The sequence below is a fragment of the Dasypus novemcinctus genome, chromosome 2 (genome assembly GCF_030445035.2).
Source record: "Dasypus novemcinctus isolate mDasNov1 chromosome 2, mDasNov1.1.hap2, whole genome shotgun sequence".
NCBI lineage: Eukaryota > Metazoa > Chordata > Mammalia > Cingulata > Dasypodidae > Dasypus > Dasypus novemcinctus.
Genome location: NC_080674.1, coordinates 11,004,018 through 11,023,884, shown reverse-complemented (window position 1 = coordinate 11,023,884; position 19,867 = coordinate 11,004,018). Strand labels below are relative to the sequence as shown.

Below are 19,867 nucleotides of genomic sequence, written 5' to 3'. Positions count from 1 at the left end.
GGGTTTGTGTTTCCACAGCCCCTTTTCAATCTGTGAAGGGAAGATGTGGAGACAAAAGCATCAAGAAGATAAGAGGATTTTTACTTACAACTTGTTTCAACGAAGTCTGGCCGATTTTATAGATATAGGTATGCAAGGAGTTTTGGGTAATTCACAAAGATCTCTTTGTAGGGTTATCAAAACTAGATCAAGCTATGGTATTAAGTCTTGAGAGTTAACTTTCTTCGTGAGTGTTTATAAAGTAGCTAAGACTGTGATTTTGGTCCCTAATATATGGCACAAATAGTTAATTCCCTTTCATCTCACCTACTGGGATCAGTATCCAAGGCCTGTCTGATTCTCCTCTATCGGGTTTCTTCTACATAACTCGAGGACTGTTCTCTCTCTTTGAGCTTCCCAGGTTTTCAGTGCTCCATGCCATCCTACCTGGAAGGCTGGGATTCCTCAAGCCACACAGCACAAAAAAGACAGTGTCCTGGGAGAATGTTGTAGGTGTCCATTCCACCTAGGAAATGTACTTCTTATTCTTTAACGCCCTTTTCATGCCTACTTAAACTATACTTGCCTTGAAATATGACATCTCCGGCATGGCCATGGTTATAGATTTGATTAACTCAATTATGTTCTGCTGGGAAAGAGGACAGATTCTTCATGAATCCATACCATGTAAAACCTACGGTAAGGAGAGTAAACAGATTAGTAAGGGCACTTTGTCTATTACTTAATTATAGCTTTAAACTTGTGTGTAGACAAGACTAATCAACATATATTATTTTATAGGATTTATCTTGTTCTTCTTATTAAATTTTCCTGATACTTTATCTTCTAACCCATTTCAAGAATATCCAAGGGATTTTTCCTGAATTCTGAAGGATTAATTGAAACAAGGTTCCATTTCAAAACTGTTTCACAACAGTTTTTACAAGTGTACTCTGTTAAGTCAAGGGTTAAAGACAGGGAAAGTAGAAAGAAAAAGGCTTTTCCTAACATGCCCGAGTCAAAATAGACTATTTAGCCACAATTGGATTTGTTTCATTTAGTTCTAACTAACTCTTGTTCTTTTGAGCTTGGGTTAGTTAGCAGTCCAGTTTCTCAAAGTACTGCCTTCTTCTGAAGTAAGAGTTCTAGAAATCCTGACTCAGCCCTTGATGGGAGTGATATCAGCTTATCTATTATCAATGGATGCCTGTAACTGAGAGTCTTGTTTTCTATCCTATCCAATTTGAAGAGCACCTGTTAGATTCCTAGTATCATGCTATTTTGATGTACCTTCCAGTAAATACAATTACTGATCTGTGGCTTTAGCAGGGATCTTTAGACAAGCATGATAGGAAATCAGGGACCCCCTATTAATATTATGGCTGAATAGCTCAGGTTATTTAATCACTATAGTGAATAATATCAAAATTGAGGTGAGTGGAGTCTCAAGGAGTTCCATAAGAGGAGCAGCATATTGTGAGTGGTGACGGTACTGAGACCTCGCCAGGGCTTTTTATTTATCCTGTAAAGTGTGTGTTGGGATTATGATCAATTGAAAAAAGCTCTTTTAAACCTAGAAATGTAATACTTCTTTGAAAAAAAAGTGTTGCCCATTATCAGGCCATTCTTCAATCTGAAAGTAAGTGCTCTTCTATGCAAACTGAAAGATTCATAACTTCTGAACATGAGCCTGACAATGATCTACTTGCCATAATTAAGAGGACGCTGAGCTTCTCTCTATTTAGCAGCTCTTTTTGTCTTGTGGGATTGATAAACAGGGCTGCTCCTACAACAGTACTAAACCAATTAAAAATCTGCAGGGTGATGAACATGCCTAGTAATCTCTGGCACCTCTCCTTTCAGAAGGCAAGGGAGAAAAAGCATTGGTGTTTCCCAGCAGCTCTCTGGGAAACACCAAAAATACTTTAGATGTAAAAGACATTTCAAAAATATTACTGGTTTGACTAGGAAGTATGGATTTGGAGAAAGCAATTTCAAAAAGAGTTGTTCTAGGAGATACAAGATATGAGCATAAGTTATATCTTGTTCAAAAATTATGTCTTGAAAATTTTTTCCTTAAAGAGCCAGCAACTTAAAATTTTGAGAGGGAAGAAAAAGTGCCAACCTTATTATAGCCAGGAAGTGCTACAGGCACGCATGGAGCAAACACTCACTATTTCCTTTCACAAAGGGACAAAACTTCTTTCACACTTACCACAGACACACAGTCATACGGAAACCATCAGCCTTCTTTTTGCACTGTGACCACTCATTAAAAGTAAATCCGGAGGCGGACTTGGCCCAGTGGTTGGGGTGTCCGTCTACCACATGGGAGGTCTGCGGTTCAAACCCCAGGCCTCCTTGACCCGTGTGGAGCTGGCCCATGCGCAGTGCTGATGTGCGCAAGGAGTGCGTGCCACGCAGGGGTGCCCCCCATGTAGGGGAGCCCCACATGCAAGGAGTGCACCCTGTAAGGAGAGCTGCCCAGTACGAAAGAAAGTGCAGCCTGCCCAGGAATGGCGCCGCACACACGGAGAGCTGACACAGCAAGATGACGCAACAAAAAGAAACACAGATTCCTCTGCCACTGTCAACAACAGAAGCGGATAAAGAAGAACACACATCAAATGAACACAGAGAACAGACAACTGGGAGGAAGGAGAGAAGAAGAAAAAAAAAGTAAATCCAAACCAAAAAAAAGACCAAAAATAAAAGTAAATTAAAAAAAAAATCCAGAGCTTCTCAGCAGAAACTCACAGTTCAGTGTTGGCAGCTCCAGAAATAAGAAGTCAAAGAGACACTAGTTCTCAGAGACAAAGAAGTGGAGTGTTCCTGATCCAGTTGTGGCTCACCATTCCAACAACTCTTTAGAAAATACCTTTTTCTCTAGTCACTATGAGAGATTTGAGCTCATAGTCGTGTACAACAAAGACCAGCTCCACGGAGGACTCAGTTAGAGATCCAAAGAGACACATCCTCAGTAGTAGGAAGGGACTCAGGTGACTTCCCTGTTGTCAGCACCTTGTAGGGGGCAGGTGGATAGGTCATAAAACCACTCCTCAACAGTACTGCTGCCAACAAGGAAGTTAGGTAGTAGTGCACAAATCAGTACCAGACCCAGGCGAGTCTAGGAATGGAAGTAGAAAGAGAATCACAAACAAAACTCAGAAGCAGGAACAGCCAGCAAGAACAAAGCTCTGTTGCCTCCTCATGGAATTCACCACAACTCTTGTCTGCCTAAGAGCCTCAAGGAATTCCTCTCTTGGGCATCACAGCTAAATCTCATGAGTGTGTCCATTTAGGCACCTCGTGTGCCCAATAACTGAAAATGGAAAACTTCTGGAAAGAAGCATTGAGAAGAGAAAATAATTTTTGCCTGCAATGTTCTCAGAAGATTCTGAATTTTAAAAAGTGACTCACTAAATACAAATATGTAGAGGAAATATACCACACACAAATGCATACACACTAGGGTACCAAGGTTACAAATAGCTAGTCTAGTCATGATGGGGAAAAGGTCATTTTCTCATGGATTTTTTTTTTAAAGAAGCTTTAGATTACAAAAATGTTAGATAAAATATATAGGGGATTCCCATAAGCCCCACCTACTCTTCTCTCCCACACTTTTCCACATTAACAACATCTTTCATTACTGTGGTACATTTGTTACAATTGATGAACCCATATTGAAGCATTGCTACTAATCATGGATTATAATTTACATTCTGCCCTGCACAATTTTATAGGTTATGACAAAATGTATAATGGCCTGTATCCATCTTCACAGCATCATGCAGGACAATTCCAATGTCCCCAAAATGTCCCCATTCTTCCCTGTCCCATCCCTCAATCTCTGGTGGCCACTGCCTTTATATCAATGAAAAAAGTTCTTCCTTTGCTAGAATAATAAGTCTATAATAGAATAATAATAAGTCTCCTTTAGTCCATTGTTCATTCTCCAATCTCGAGGATTTGGGGATGGCGATGCCCACTCCACCTCTAATTGAAAGGGTCCTTAGATCCCATGGGACAGATGAATGGAGCTCTCTTGCTTGCAGTTTCAGATTCTCTCTGTTCTTGTAATGGGTGTTGTCCATCATCATCTCCTTGTTAGTTGTCCTGGGTGAATCCAGTGAACTTGGGAAATACGTGTTACAACTCTGCTGAGATTCAGGGCTTGGCCGGACACAAAGAGCCCAAAGATTTTAAGTCTCTGGGGCATATATTAAACAAGTATAGTACTAATTATAGGTTTAAATAAAAAGGCAGAAGAGCCATGTATAGGAAAACTATAAATGAGTCTAAATCTGTTACACTGGGGAGCATAAATTCCAAAGACCCACTGACAGGGTGCTGAATTTGTGAGCTTGTCTGCCCTGCTTATAGTGTCTAGATGTCTCTAGAACCCTCAGGAGCCACATTATTTGAGCCACTGTTTATGGTAGCAGTCAGTGAGATCCTGCTGAGACAGGCATGAAAGTAACCTCTGGAATGACCTCCCAACTCATTTTGAAGACTCTTAGCCATAAAAACTCATTTGTATTTAATATTTCTCCCTTTTAGTATCTCTCAGGGTTGTCTTATTTCAGCATTGAAAAAAATCAGAGATAAAGTTATTTTCAGCAGTTATGAGAACTGGCTCAAGGTTTCATTTTTCTTGGGGAGTTAAGCGAGACACTGTGTAGTCGGTGGTGAGGGTGGAGTTGTGTTTGTGTTGTGGTGGTTTGATCTCTGGGAGTGTCACACTTTTCTTTTTTAAGATGTTATTCCATGACAGGAGATCAGGGGAAGCACACATCAAATGGAGGCAGGGCTTTGCAATCAAGGTGTCCTTTGAATTAGGGTAACCTGAGGACTGCTTCTCTCACTGATGAGGTTTTGCTCTTTGTGTCTTCCATATCATGTTTATTGGTTTTGCATGTTTTTCTTGGGGTGAAAAAATAAAATCCAACTTGGCCGTTACTATTAAACAGTAAAATTCACTTTGTTTTTGCCTTCCACCCCATCGTACCAAATAGAAATCTCTGAATCATCCCCACTTCCATTACTGCCAGCCTTTCATTGCACTGCCAGCCCTGACCGTCTCATCTTGGAAATCGCCACCATGTCTTCTCTGCCATCCTCCTTTTCGTGGCCACCTCTCTGTAGCCACAGTTCCTCGTCATTTCTGTCCTGAAGTCTTGCAGGTGCCTCCTCGATTCATCAGCACGAATTGCTCTGTGACTGTTGGTCTCTGTCATACCTCATACTTATTTTTAAGCCAAGTTAAATATAGAGGAAAGGCATTGGGGTGGAGGGGTCTTCAGTCTCCAGTGGTCACTGGTATCTCCTCTGGGCCTCAGTAGCTCGTTCTGATAGCAGCATCTCCTCCACCTCACCTGAGGCTCCATCCAGGGCTGGGGTTCGGCCCCTCAGGTCCCCTCTGCATCCACACAGCACAGGGGCACAGCCAAACCCAACATCCTGGGCTCCTGCAGAACCTCCACCAGGTGAGAGAGAGAGAGGGAGAGAGAACCAACTTGTTCCTCTCCCAGGTCCTAGAGAGGCAGCCCCAACTTGTTCTTCTCCCAGGTCCTAGAGAGGCAGCCCTAACTTTTTCCTCTCCCAGGTCCTAGAGAGACAGCACCCCCTAGAGGAACCCACTCCTTTCATTTCTGTCTGAAAACAAAACAAACAAAAATAACCTTGATGGTGTCAGGCTGTGAAACGAAAGGCTTGCCCCACCTACCTTGCAGCTTGTACTTTTCGAAACCATTACACAAAAAAGAAGTGGACTCCTTTGACCTCAGAGACTCAAGGGCTCAAAATTGTGGCAAGCAGCGCCAAGAATCTTCTAATTGTGTAACAATAAGAGCTATTTAGTCCTCTCTAGTGTGTACAAAGTTGGCGGGGTGGATATAGGACATAGAAAAATTATAGACGAAAGCTACCTGGAGTTAAAGTGCTTATAATTTCAATAGAAAGTCAGAAAGAGAATGGATTGTCCCAAAAAAACAACCATGTTTTTCCTGCCTTCAGTCCTACTATTCTGAAATCTTCCTTCAAACTGCACCAGAATTCTCTTTCTAAAACTTTGATTTGATCTTGTTGCTCTTCCAACCCACAGAATAAATCCTAAATGTCCATCTTCTGTATCAAGCCTTCTATGACAACTCCAGCCCAATCTAATTTTTCTCTTCTCTGGCCTTCTATACACCAGAAAGGGCTAAAGAACTATTCTTGCTACCCAAAATCCCTGTGGAGATAGGATTCAAATTCCAGTGTAGCTCAATCGAAGGCTAAAAATAACACCCTTAAAATGATTAACATACTTCACAAAGTAGTCTCCTTCCCTGTGATATAATTTTATTTGATGTGTTTCTCAACTGGGATGGTCAAAATACATAGACTAAACTGTACCACTTCAAATATGCTGATAAGTAAACTAAATGAAAAGTTTCCAGTTGCCTAATGAAAATGTCATTCAACTATATTGGAGATATTAAAATAATCCCATAATGCTTAAAATGGAGAATCTGATGCAGGACAGTCTTCTCGGGAGTATATGAGTGCTCATTTTGTCATAGTGGTTTATATCATTGCATGGAGACCCATATAATGAGAGTGAATGTATATCCACATCCTGGGGAGGACTGATGTTCTCAAATAGAGGGAATTTTATCTCTCGAGAGAAATGGTAGCTCCCAATGCGTTAGGGCAGTCGAGCATGTCAAGCCCTCAACATTGTTACAAGTATCTTTGAACATGGCCCTTCAAGCAATGAAAGTTTGATTGTCACTGTGGGCTCTGAGGGGAGGGGGAAAAGGTATTGAATAGATGAAATCAGTGTAACTGTGGGGCAATGGAAGTGTTCCACAAGATAATGCATGCATGAATATAGGACATGTTAAATTATACTGAAAATGTATAGGGGCCTATAGGCTAAAATGTAAATCATAATGTAAAACATAAGATAACTAAAAATTTATAAAATTGTATAGTCTAAAATATAAACCACAATGTAAACCCAAGTGTTACCTTGTTTGAAAGCTATTGTCTCAATATCTGTACATCAGTTTCAATAAATATAGTATGAACATGTAAATAGATTATTGCTGTGGAAGGGAATAGGGTTTTATATTGGATATGTGGGAATACTGTATATTGTATATATGAATTACTGTTATCTAAAACTTTTGTGAAGACAAGCTTAATAATTAGGAAGAAAAAAAAAAGAAAGGACGTAGACACTGAGGAAAAGACGGAAGAAGTTGCTTTGCCAATTTGCATATAGGGCATTACTTATTGCAGTGATGGAAGGCAAAACATCAAAAACAAAGCGTTTGCATTTTTTAATTTTTTGATACCCCAATTTATTTTTACCTTAATTTTTCTAAATTAATATGTATTCTATATCTAACCTTTAAACTCATCACTATATTCCATTTTACTATTAATAGAACCTGGCAATATATTGGGCTTCATTTCCGAAGAAGTTTTGGATCACAGAGAGGTTCAACAATGGCAGGGGAGGAATACTGGTGTGGGATGTTACTGACAGGGGACACATGGTTGGCAGGGAGTTCTCCAGGGCATATATCCAGGGTACATAAAAACATTTGGATATTTTCATAGTGGTTAGAGTTAAAAATGACAACTGAGGGAGTGCTGAGTTCCTAGCCAGGGGAACTCTATCACATTCCCTAACGGAACAGCAACAATCCCCCAAGTGCAATGGCAAAGACCAAAAAAGAAAGATGGTCCAACAATGAACCCTTGATACTAATGACTATGCTTGCGAGCCTGTGCACCTGAAATAAGAACAAGGCCTAGAGGTACAGGGTGCCTAAGAGTTACCTCCTGAGAGCCTCCATTTGCTCAAATGTGGCCAGTCTTGAAACCAAACTCAGCATGTAAATGAATTGCCTTCCCCCCAGCATGGGACATGACTTCCAGGGATGAGCCTCCCTGGCACCGAGGGATTACTACCAAGTACCAGCTGATGATGTAACTAGAAAATGACCTTGAATGAAAGGGCCAACTCAGACCAGCAGAATATCTCAGCCTACATATAATATCAGAAGTTAAAAATGCTTTTTGACCTGAATAAAAGGGGGAAAAGGAAAGGACAAATGAGTTTATATGGCTATGAGTCTCCAAAAAGACCTGGGAGGTTATCAGAGGGGTCGCCCTTACACACACCTCAGCAGAGTCCCAGAGACAGATAAAGTAGATACAACCCCAGATATTGGTTCTTCTGAGCACTACAGAGACCCATGCGTTCTAAGGTCATGGCAGATGGAGTTCAGTGCCATGTCAGTTGGCCCTATTTAGAGTTTGTGTTTCTGTGTGATGGAGCTGGACTCAGATGTGATCTTTGTTTACAAGCCTTTCCTGTTACTTTTACCGGACCTGTGGTTGACACTGGGGTTTAGTATATACCCAGGGGACCTGAATCTTTGGGCTGTCCATGTGATAGCCAGGCCCTGAGCCTCAACAGACTAGCAACTCCTACACTCTGGTTTATGGGACTTACCCCACTCAGCTAACATGGAGGTAAAGAAAATCAACCACCACACCAGGGAGCCAAGAGTGCCTACAACTGAAAGCAGGAGAATTGCATCCAGCATCCATGTGGAATCTAAGCCCCCTCTTGATATAGATGTGGAGTGGACACAATCATTCCAGGGTCCACAGGATGGAGGAATAGAGTATGGATTAGAGTGGACTTACTGATATTCTATTCATGAACTATAGTGATTAGTAATTGAAGAAAATGTAGCATTGATTTGGAGAAAGTGGCCATGGTAGCTGCTGAGGGTAGGGAGTGGGAAGAAGAGATGTGATGTGGGGGCATTTTCAGGACTTGGAGCTGTCCTGGGTGGTACTGCAGCAACAGTTACCAGACATTGTATGTCCTCCCATGGCCCACTGGGTGGACTGGGGGAGAGTGTAAACTGTAATGTGGACCATTGACCATGTGGTGCAGCAGTGCTCAGAGATGTATTCACCAAGTGCAATGAATGTCCCATGATGATGGAGGGGGTGGTTGTTATGGGAGGAGTGGGGTGAGGGGGGTGGGGGGTATATGGGGACCTCATATTTTTTTTAATTTAACATTAAAAAAATAAAGACAAAAAAATAATAAAATAATCCCATATGGGCATTTCCCTCAAAGTGAGGGGGTGGTAGGTTACCTATAGCTTTGTTTTCCCATCTCTAGGAGACACATGTGGGGGCAAGTGGAAGAGGCTGCTCCAGAGGTCGATGGCTGGGGGCGCTGGCTGCCCCAGTCTCCCTACTGCACCCCAAAGTATATGGCAACATGTTTTACCTCATTATCTCATTCAGGTTCATCTGTGGGAAGCTGTAGACAATGAAACCACGTCTTCAATTTTTTCTGATGTAATTTAAAAAACGACACTAATGAGAACTAAAAAAACTGCTACAACCAAATTTTCTCTCTTCTCATTTTTGCCTTTAACCTTGAAATGCCTGTGGTCACCAAACCAGTGTTTTATATGGTAATGCCTCCACATACAACTGAACTAGTTTGGATTCTCTTGTTCTTTCTCCATCACTTCCCTTAGAGAGAGAGAAAGGGCACTTCTACCTTCGCACTTCTGTGTATCTCGAATTTGTCTTCTAGTGGTTTGTGGAGGTTAATGACCTGATAAAATCCCCAGCATTCTGAGCTCAAAAAAAGTAAATTCTTGACCAGAGTTAACTGACTTAATGATAACTATGTAAAGCAAGTTGGGCAGAGGACTACCCATGGACAATGTGTCTTTTCCAGACTAGTTTAAGTGCTGTCATTAGAAAATAAATATGCAACATTTGGCGGTTTTCAGGCAAATCAATTTTGTCAGCCTCTTTCTCAGCTATTATCAAGTGAATGAAGATATTTAGTCTTTACTATTTCAGTAATTTAGACATCAGTAATTTTTGTCCAAGCTAAAATAAGCCACCTAAACATAGCATAAGAGCAGGCACCAAAATTACAAAAGCCTGTTTTTTATTTATTACTGCCTAAAGTTAAGATGGCATCACCTACTCCCCTGGGGCTCCTGTGGCTACCCCCAGGCACCATGTCCCGGAGAATTAAACCGTGAAGGATGATATCGTTTAGAGATATGTGTGCAGGTAGGATATTTTACATATCTTTTAGGAGCTCACTAAATATATCTCATTGGGAGAGGAGACAGAAAGAAGGAATTTGACTTTGGACACTTTCCAATTCCATCTGAAAAATTTAAAAACAGCAAACTTTGCTGCAGGCACTCATTTAAGTACCTCCAGAAGTAAATTAAAGACTCAGAATTGGAAGCCGCAGGTGGGATGAATTAATTGTTCTACGGGGTTATTGGTGATGCTGAAAGTGCTTTGTAAACTAAAGTACTCCATAAATATGTCATCCTAAGTACCTTTATCATTGCAAGTAGCAAGATTAATAATGATAAAGTGAACTAAGGAAGCCGGTCTGGATTTTATGTTATTTTATTTTTTTCCCACACAAAGGAAAACATGCCAAATTAGTAAGTGTTATATGGGAGAACCATACAATAAAACCCCATCAGAAAGACAAGCAGATCAGAAGGTTATTAGCAGATCAGCAGGGGTTCAAAAGATACTGATTTAGTTTCCTAGGCTGCTCCAGCAAATACCACGCAGTGAGATGGATCGAACAATGGGATGTATTCACTTATGGTTTTGAGGCTAAGAGAAAGTCCGAATCAAAGGGTCATCAAAGTGATGCTTTCTTTCTGAAGGCCGTCATTCCGAGGCTGATGGCTGGCAGTCCTCCAGCCTTAGCTGGTCACATGGCAAAGCACATGGCGGCCTCTCCCGGCCTCTCCCAGCCTCTCCCTTCTCTTCCTCATCCCATCGGTTTTAACTTCTGGCTGCCCCCTCTGTGGCTTTCTGTCTCCCTGTCTGAGTTTCACTCTGCTTATAAAGGGCTCCAGTAACAGGATGAAGATCCATCCTAGTTGAGGAGGGCCACACTTTTCTTAGGAGCAGTAACCGCATCGAAACGTCCCAACGTACAGTGGGTCCACACCCGCACACATGGATTAAAATGAAAAAGGTCTTTCTGGGGTATTTACAGCTGCAAAGCACCTAGTTACATTTTGTTTGTAAAACCCCTCTCTCCTGCTTTAAGTGTTTCTCTTTGCTTTAAAGGGGTCAAATAGAGGATCAAGTGATTTGACTCTTGACCTGACTCTTAGACTTGTTAAATAATACAGGTCCAACACAGCGGCTGTTAAGGTATTACTGAGGTTATGGGAGAACTGCTGTACATTTTCTGGACTTCTGCGAAAATCAGAAACATAATAAAAATAGCTAACATCCACTGAATCCCTAGTCTGCATTAATCATTGTGCGTTCATTGCTTCCCAAGCATTTACCTATTTATTCTTCTCAACAGCTGGGTAAGGTAGGTGCCACTGTTATTCTTGTTTTAGCGATTGAACACCTGAGGCTTAGAACGGTGAAATAACTTACCTGGAAATTCAACCCCACGTCCATCTAGCATCAAAGTCCATTCATTCACCATGTCAAAACACTGTTTTCTCTCTTTATGTGTCCAACTTTACCCAACATTCTGGGATGGGAAGAGGCAATGTTTCGCCACTGCAGCCTCCTGTGCTCTCGTCCCTTCTCCTATCCCCACCTGTCCCCTGCCCTCTTCCTCCAGCTTGACCTCTCTTCAACCCTTCCCTGTGTTTCCTTTTCCAAAGGCAAGTACGCCATGCGAGACCTGGTCCACAGGCTGCCCGGCGGGAACAGCAGCAGCAGCACAGCCAGCAAGGCCATGTCGGATGACACGGTGACGGCCGTCTGCTGTACCCTGCACGAGGTGATCACCAAGAACATGGAGAACGCCAAGGCCTTACGGGACGCCGGCGGCATCGAGAAGCTGGTCGGCATCTCCAAGAGCAAAGGAGACAAGTAAGTTAGTGGCGCCTTCCCTTCTTCGTCCCGGTAGAACCAGCTCCGAGGGTGCCCACTCTCCACCACCCAGGTGTCGCCGAAGAGCATTTGTCATTGATCATCACGGGGAGGAAAAGAGTCCTAATGGTAGCCAGCCTTCCCACCCTTCAGTGACACTGAGCTTCCTGGTCATTTTGATGTCATAAGTAACTCATGACCAGGTAATCACTGTACAATGGTAAAAAGAGCCTTGACAAGCCAGCACAGGTGTTAGTTAGAGCGTTCCTTCAGGGTGGAAGAGGCAGCTCGATTAAGGAGAATTTGCTGGAGCATTTTGGGCGGCTGTTCAGCGTGGCTGCAATTTCGTATACTTGTCACTTAGCTCAGCGCCTCTGCAGATCGGCACAAACAGGGAATAACGGAGCCAAACAGATCTAAGTTCTGAGCCAGCGCCCTCCCTTATTAGCTGCATGATCTGGGGCAAGTTATTTAATTTAACAAGTTTCTATGCCTGTCCTGTCCAATCTAAAATTGAGGGGGGCGCTTCCTGGAAGTCCTGAAGGAAGTGCTAATCAAGACTTACAGAATAAATATAAGTGTCCCAGCAGAGGGAAGCAGTGAGGCAGGAGGGCGCTGAGGGGAATGGATTTAAAGGAGATAAGGCTCCGGTTCACATCACCCACACCACCACAGAGAGGAGTGCCTCTCCGGTTTGCTTTAAGAATCTTCCTATATTAACAGAAAAAATACCAGCGCAAGACTGAGTGTCTGTTTATCAGGGAGCTGTCAATTTTACAGAAACATTCACTAACCTTGATTAAAAAAAAAAAAGAAGCATACATTAATACTTTCACTTATAATTGAGAAAAATGAGAAATAATTACCTGTTTTAGTTTTAGAGAATGCATAGACTAATCCAAATGTATATTTATACAAAATAAAGAGCTGATAGGAATCTTACAGTACAGTTAATTAAATAAAATTTTGGCTATTAAAAAAAAAAAAAATTTCACAACCTGGAAGTTCCTCAGTGTAAGCAAATTAGATTAAAAGGTCAAACCTTTTGTTATCAACAGTCTGCTTCTTGACTTTCCATTCCCTGCTCCCAGTGCACTCCTTCCCATCTAAACGCTAAATAGTCTTTCTTTTGTTATCAAAGACTGCGTGGGTTTCATTTAGAGACTTTTTGGAAACTCTATCTCATTATTGTTTCATTTAGTTCAGGGTATTACCATAATATAAAAGAAGTTTCAAAGTTTCTGTTTAAGTACCCTGAGACCTACATATAGGCTCAAACCACAAGTCAGTATTGGGATTTAAATATTTTTCTCTATCAACTAGAGAAGACCCATTGGGCTCATGTGTGATCATTGCACAATGTAGATTGTTGGCTTCAATTCTATCTTACGATATTGATACAGGATATCAATGATCATTGATACTTAAATGCTATTCTATGTAGAGTGTGAGCCACACGGTTTTCTTCTTTATATTGCTTCAGTATACCTTGGAAATCTCTAGCTGAAGTGTTTATCTGTTTTGAGCAATAGGAGTTCAATATGTTAGTGAGGTTTTTTTTACGCAAACATACATACCCACCCAATAAAAACATAGGCCACAGAAGACTGATATATATGTATCTGTATTCATGATACATGCAAAGATTAAAGTATTTTCACTGAGTTGTACAGCGAGGGCACTTTGGGGAGTGGTTGGCTTGTATTAGTTCCTCTCAGCTGTGAGAACATCCCTATTAACTGCAAGAATCTCTAAATAGGCCTGAAAGAAAAATGATGCTTTGATCAGTCCTGTGGCTCAAGAAAACTATTTGGTGAAATTAATTAAAGATCGTTTGCAAAAATCATCTCTGAAATAGTATGCGTCCTCCTTGCCAACCCAGAAAACGGCACTGCAAGGACTGGCCCGTCTTGCTTATTGATATGAGAAGATTCTTTTATTATAGATGATCTCATAAATGCCCTTTAATTTAACTGAAAATTTCTTTCTCGAATAGTCACTTGTTCCATGTCATTGTTTCTTTTATCTCTTTTTTTCCAAATGTCAACAGCCTGGATTTATGAGCTTAATAAAAAGTGTAGAATTGGACTGAATCAAGCATCTTCAGTGTTAGAGTTCTGCTGCTTCATCAGTCCCATCCATTCTACCGTGTACTTTCTTTCTTATACACTTGCTAATTTGGGGGACAGATGTGAGGTTTTTATAACCTCGGATATTTTTCACATATTTACCCTTATCTCCCACATATTCTTCCATTTTGTTATTGCTTTCACTGCTCTCAAAACAAAATGAATCCAGGAGAATTTCCCCAAGTCATAGCACTAACCTCTCCAGAAAACTCAATTCTATTATGACAGAGGACTCAGAGATTGTATTTAATCAAACAGAAAATCTAAAATGAAAATAGAACTTTTCATGATTTACTCACTTGAATTGGGAGCCATATCAATTCACCCTAGTTAATTCAGAAAACACTTATAAATCTTTCCTCCCTACACCCCTTAAAATATTATTTCCAGAAATAAGTTTAGTCCAAACCTGAGTTTTGTTTGGGTAGCATAGGAACAACCAGATGGAGAAATGTGCCCAGCTATATTTCTCAGTTATATGTATTTATATGTTTTATTTCTAAATAGATCCAAACTTAAGTATGCAGTGATGTTGATGGGTCCAACTGGTGAGTTGCCAATCACAGGCTGTTTGAACAGCGCAATTCACTGTAGCTTGCAGATGCTACCACTGGGACTGGCATTCTGGTATCCTTGTAAATGTCCCAGCTGAGTTGAATAGCTGCAAAGAATTCTCCCAACTGAAATCTTCAGTAATCCCTGACCTCACAGTTCTGAGATCCAGGCATTGTGAAGTCATTATTGACTCTTACAGGAGTGTTACGATAACCATTTGAAAGTCTTGATAACTTATTCTTTTCACATCATTTTAAGCACACATTATGGACATTCTGTCACATCCATCTGCTTCAAAAGTACATTTGTCTTTTGGTTTTTTGTGGGTTTTTTTTTTTTTTTCATTTTAACAGTTATATAGGAAATAGTGTTGGATGTGTCACGGTATTTTGTCATAAGACAGAAAAGCTATTAACTGTCTCAACTGCTACTTGTCAGTAAGGAATTGTGTATTATGGCTTGGGTTATAATCACTTGTCACATTAGAAACACTCAGTTGGTAAAGTCCTTCAATCAGTAGTTAATAGTTTTTCAAGTAGAACTTACTCCAGTATCAGTCTGGTGGATGGATCAAAATTAAAGTCTACAAAGAAGGCAATGCTTCTCTGACCTTCAAGGGTTATTTTAATACTATGCTGTATTGGCATTTTAATTGAGAGGTTAAAAGCTGCTGTTCATTAGACATTCACAGTCTTTTTCTATTTTGTAACTAAGCAAGGAGTAGAAAAAAATTACACTGTGTCAGAGGAATTTTTGCATATGAAATACATTTCAACTATACTCATTACCCTGAATATTTATGTATCTTCCCCTAGAGTTGCTTGACTATTTTCATGGACAAATATCTAGCAAATAAAGATTAAATGCAGCAAAACATAACATTAATCTTTGTTCACTATAGATCATATAAGAATAAAATGTATCTCTCTATATATCCATGAAAAGGTCTAAAATTGTTTTTAAATCCAATGAATTTGATATTACATTTAGAGCATGATACTATCACAAATTGTCTAATAATTAGCAAAAGTTGGTTTTAGGAAGAGCTATATGTCATTTTATTCTAGCTAATCTTTTATAGAGCAATATTTTTAGAATTTATAAGTATAAAAGTTTTTTTTAAAAAAACACTTAAGTTGACCAATAGTTTTTCAAATACAACCAAAGTTGAGTTCCATCCCAGTAATAATAATAAGAGTGGATTACTCTTGTCCTCAAGTAAATGAATGCAGAAAGCTAAACCTTACTTGGTCTAAATTACAAACCTAATAATCCAGGAAAAGAGCAGCCATTTTATTGCATGTGTTAGCATCCCGTAATTTCATTACACACTATCCACCCACTCACTTTGGCTCTCCAATCCAGCCTCTGCCTGGTCCCATCTAACCATCACTTCCTGTTTCAAAGTGACTTTACTTGAAAGCCTTTTCTGGTCTGAGATCACACACCCTCTGCATTGGGTTTTGGACCCTGCACCTGTCCCCTTCAGGGCTTGTCATTCCCATGGGGGTCTGTTTGAATGGCTGTGTCCTTCCCAAATCCAGGGGTCGGCAAACAGCAGCCCAAGGGACAAATATCACCCACCACCTATTTTTGAAAACAGAGTTTTCTTGGAACGCAGCACACATGTTCGTTTACGTCCTGTGTGTGACTCTTCACCTGCCGTACCAGTGAGTTGAAGAGCAGCAGAAGACCATGTGGCCTACAAAGCCCAGGTACTTGCTCTCTGGGCCTTCCCAGGAAAAGTGTGCCAGACCCTGACATTGACCCCAACGTAATAAATGGCAATTCCTAGAGTTGTACAGCACAGTACCCTGCGAACGCCCCCCACGGGCTCAAGAATCAGCAGCTGGCTAGGTTCCGCGAACACTACTTGAAGTGACTTCCAAGAATTTGATCAAATTAAAGCAACATGCATTATGTTCACCAAGTTTCTGTTTTGTGATGCACATTGGCACTAAAACCAAAAAAGTAAATATGTAGCTACATTTTCAACATGATTTCAAAGGCATGACCCAATAAAATGTTAAGAACCACTAGTCTAGAGGTTAACATGCCCTTTGTTTTTTCACTATGGTCTGGAGCATGGAATTTCATGTGTCTGTAGGGTTTTATTTATAGATGCATGTAAATGTGCATTTCTCCATAAAAATCTAAGTGCGTTGCGCCCATGGGTGTCAGTGAGCCCACGTGGCTACCCTCGCTGCCAGGTCTCAGGCGTGGCATCAGTAGCAAATGGCTGGAACTTCTCGTCCCCCAGGCATGTCAAGCCAACCCCTGGGCTTCAGGACTAAGATGTAGCACAGCATTGTCCTTAAAAGCCTGGAATCGGGAAGTGGACTTGGCCCAGTGGTTAGGGCGTCCTCCTACCACATGGGAGGTCCGTGGTTCAAACCCCGGGCCTCCCTGACCCGTGTGGAGCTGGCCCAAGCGCAGTGCTGATGCGCGCAAGGAGTGCCGTGCCACACAGGGGTGTCCCCGTGTAGGGGAGCCCCACGCGCAAGGAGTGCGCCCCATAGGGAGAGCCGCCCAGCGCGAAAGAAAGTGCAGCCTGCCCAGGAATGGCGCCACACACATGTAGAACTGACGCAGCAAGATGGCACAACAAAAAGAAACCCAGATTCTCGGTGCCACTGATAGGGATGGAAATGGTCACAGAGGAACACACAGCGAACAGACAGAGAGCAGACACCTGGGGGGTGGGGGGAAAGGGGAGAAAAATAAATAAATCTTTTAAAAAAAACAAACCCCAGAATCTATCTAGCCCTTCCTGACCACTATCGTTTTGTCTTCTTTCTTTCCCATTTTGTTGTAGAACACTAAATCTGCAGTCGAAAGGCCACTCCATGGTCCCAGGTTTGCATTTTAAAAACTCTGTGCTCAAATAGTTATGGGTCCCTGTCGCTGACCCTCCTGGGTACGCTGACAAGAAGGCAGTAGGGGCCCAAAGAGCAAATCCTAAGTGGGAAAGCGCCCGCAGGGCCACGAAGATACTTCTTTTTGAAGTTTCTTGACAAGTCATTGTCTCCTGGCAGCCCAACGGCCCTATTCACCCTCTTGCATCTTGTCTTTTCTTCCTCAGACACTCCCCCAAAGTGGTCAAGGCTGCATCTCAGGTCCTCAACAGCATGTGGCAGTACCGAGATCTGAGGAGTCTCTACAAAAAGGTAAGGCTTTAAGGCTTGCTTTAGCTTCCCGGCTCGAGGGCTGTGCAGAATGCCCAGAAGTATGGGAGCCCAGGAACACGGAACAGACCCAGCAGCTGGCCACATTCCTGGCCCTTGTGACCCCCCTCGTTGCAGCACAGGGTGAGAGACAGCAGGTTCCTAAAGAGGGAGTGTCTGGGCATTCCACCGAGGCAGACAGGAAGTGATATCATACGCGTCAAGGAGTCTTCATTCCCCAAATTGTTTAAGCGTGAAACCTTTAGAGGGAAAGGCCCCATGTAGAATTGTGGACTCTATACCTCCCTTTCAAATGCTGCTAAGTAAAGGGTGCATCGCTTTTCTTTTTGGGGTAGGAGGGAAGAAATGCTGTAATGTCTCCCAGAAGGTGTTGCTGTTTTGTTGTTGATGTCATGAGCAAGTGTGGGTGGTTTAAAGGACTGGTGATCCCGTGGCTGACTTGAGTTAACAAAGGGGATAGAGAACACCACTGATAGGCAGGGCAGATAGAGTAGGCATTGGTCTCTCCTCTCTGGGAAGGCAAGAGGAGCCAAAGTCATGGCCGTCTTCAGTCCCAGTCCACCAGCTGGGCATGTAACCAGCTGACCAAGAGTGGGGAGGGGACAGTGACAGGATGGCCACCCGTAAGGGGTAAGCCATGTCTTGCCAGAGGCAAAATTTGACTTTTGCTAAGTCAAATTAGTAACCATCTACAAGTAACCATCCACAGAGTTATAATCTAGTTCTAGATTTCCCCAAGGCTGTCCTACTTGCCCTATGCATTGACTTTTCACTGTAAGTTTATGAATTTAGCCTATATATTTCTCGATCTTAACTTTCCTATTTTACAGGAACAGGCATGTTTAACTTGAAACAGCGATTTCAAAATTACGTATTAGAAGAGTGTTCTAGATTAATTAAATCCTTTCCTAGGTGCTGAGATCAACTCAGCGATAGGTTGGCTCAAAGGGAAGGCGATGCAGAACTTAATGAAATAAAGGACAGAGAGAGACATGAGAGGAAATAAAGATGGGACCAAGGGAGTCATAGCTTCTGGAACTGAGAGCTTTAACCCTAGTTTCCACATAGTATTTACTGGAACTACTGAGCAGCTGTTTGCTATCAGAACTGCAACATCATCTACAATAATAGGGAACAACTGTAACATCTACAATAAAACAGGTTTAACATTTACAATAAGGAACAGATCATACAAAGTTTAAACACAATCAACTCTTTTTCGCACACCTAGGTGTTTTGCCCATAGGAAAAAACCGTCATATAATATGTTTTTGGTTCCATTCCACTTTGCCTAAAATTCATGACCCACGATATCTACTTCGTTCCTTCTTGAAGTCTTTCCTAGGAAAGAATCCTTGGACTGAACAGGCAGCGGAACATGAAGAGCACACTATAAATTAGAAAAGAGTCGGTTGTTCGAAATCATTGGCTCCAGAAGCTGGATGAAATATAACTGCACTTTTCCTCAGATCCCAAACGTTTCTTCTTTGCTGACATTTACCTTCTCACACTTAGGTGCATTGAAGGGAAGCATCTTTTAGAGACTCTGCAAATTATTTGTTGAATAGTGGCATGAGTTTCCATCTTAGTTTTTTCTACGTTGGTTGAAGAGTTCAAAAAGTGTAATTGTCTTTCTGTTTTCCTTAGAACAAAAAAGAATGTGTTGACAGGAATTTAATGGAGCTAAAACTCAAGAACTAAAGATGATCTAAAACATGACTCACGTGAAGTGATTCAAGGAAAGATGGCCTGGAGAAACCAATACTGATATTTTCAGTTGACCCATGATTAAAACACATTGAGAAAGAGCTTTTCTTAATAATTTCCAAATTATGCAGTTGTGAAATGAAACAAGGACCTTCCTGCTCTATGTCATAAGTGCTGCTAATAGCAAAGCTCAAAATTCAAAAAGCAAAAGCTTTCCATTTGAACAGTCCTTTTGTGAGAAAACCGTCTTCATTCATCCTTATGAACTGTTTTTGATTAACAGGGAAATAGATTTAGTTCCTCCTTGACAATTGATATGTCACTGAAAAAAAAAAATGCCTGATCAATGATTTTTAATTATCCGTGCTTCAAACCCATTTG

The 19,867-nt window shown here is 41.4% G+C and overlaps 1 protein-coding gene across 6 annotated transcripts in view; it reads left to right on the top strand.

The window, feature by feature from the left end:
• The window catches only part of CTNND2 (catenin delta 2), a 1,007,180-nt gene that overhangs the window by 946,754 nt on the left and 40,559 nt on the right, over positions 1-19,867 (top strand). For all 6 annotated transcript variants that reach the window (XM_058306950.2, XM_058306943.2, XM_058306942.2 and 3 more), the window contains 2 exons: positions 11,700-11,910; positions 17,677-17,761. In XM_058306950.2, the coding sequence (XP_058162933.1) occupies positions 11,700-11,910; positions 17,677-17,761 (296 nt within the window). The remainder of the gene's footprint in view (positions 1-11,699; positions 11,911-17,676; positions 17,762-19,867) is intronic.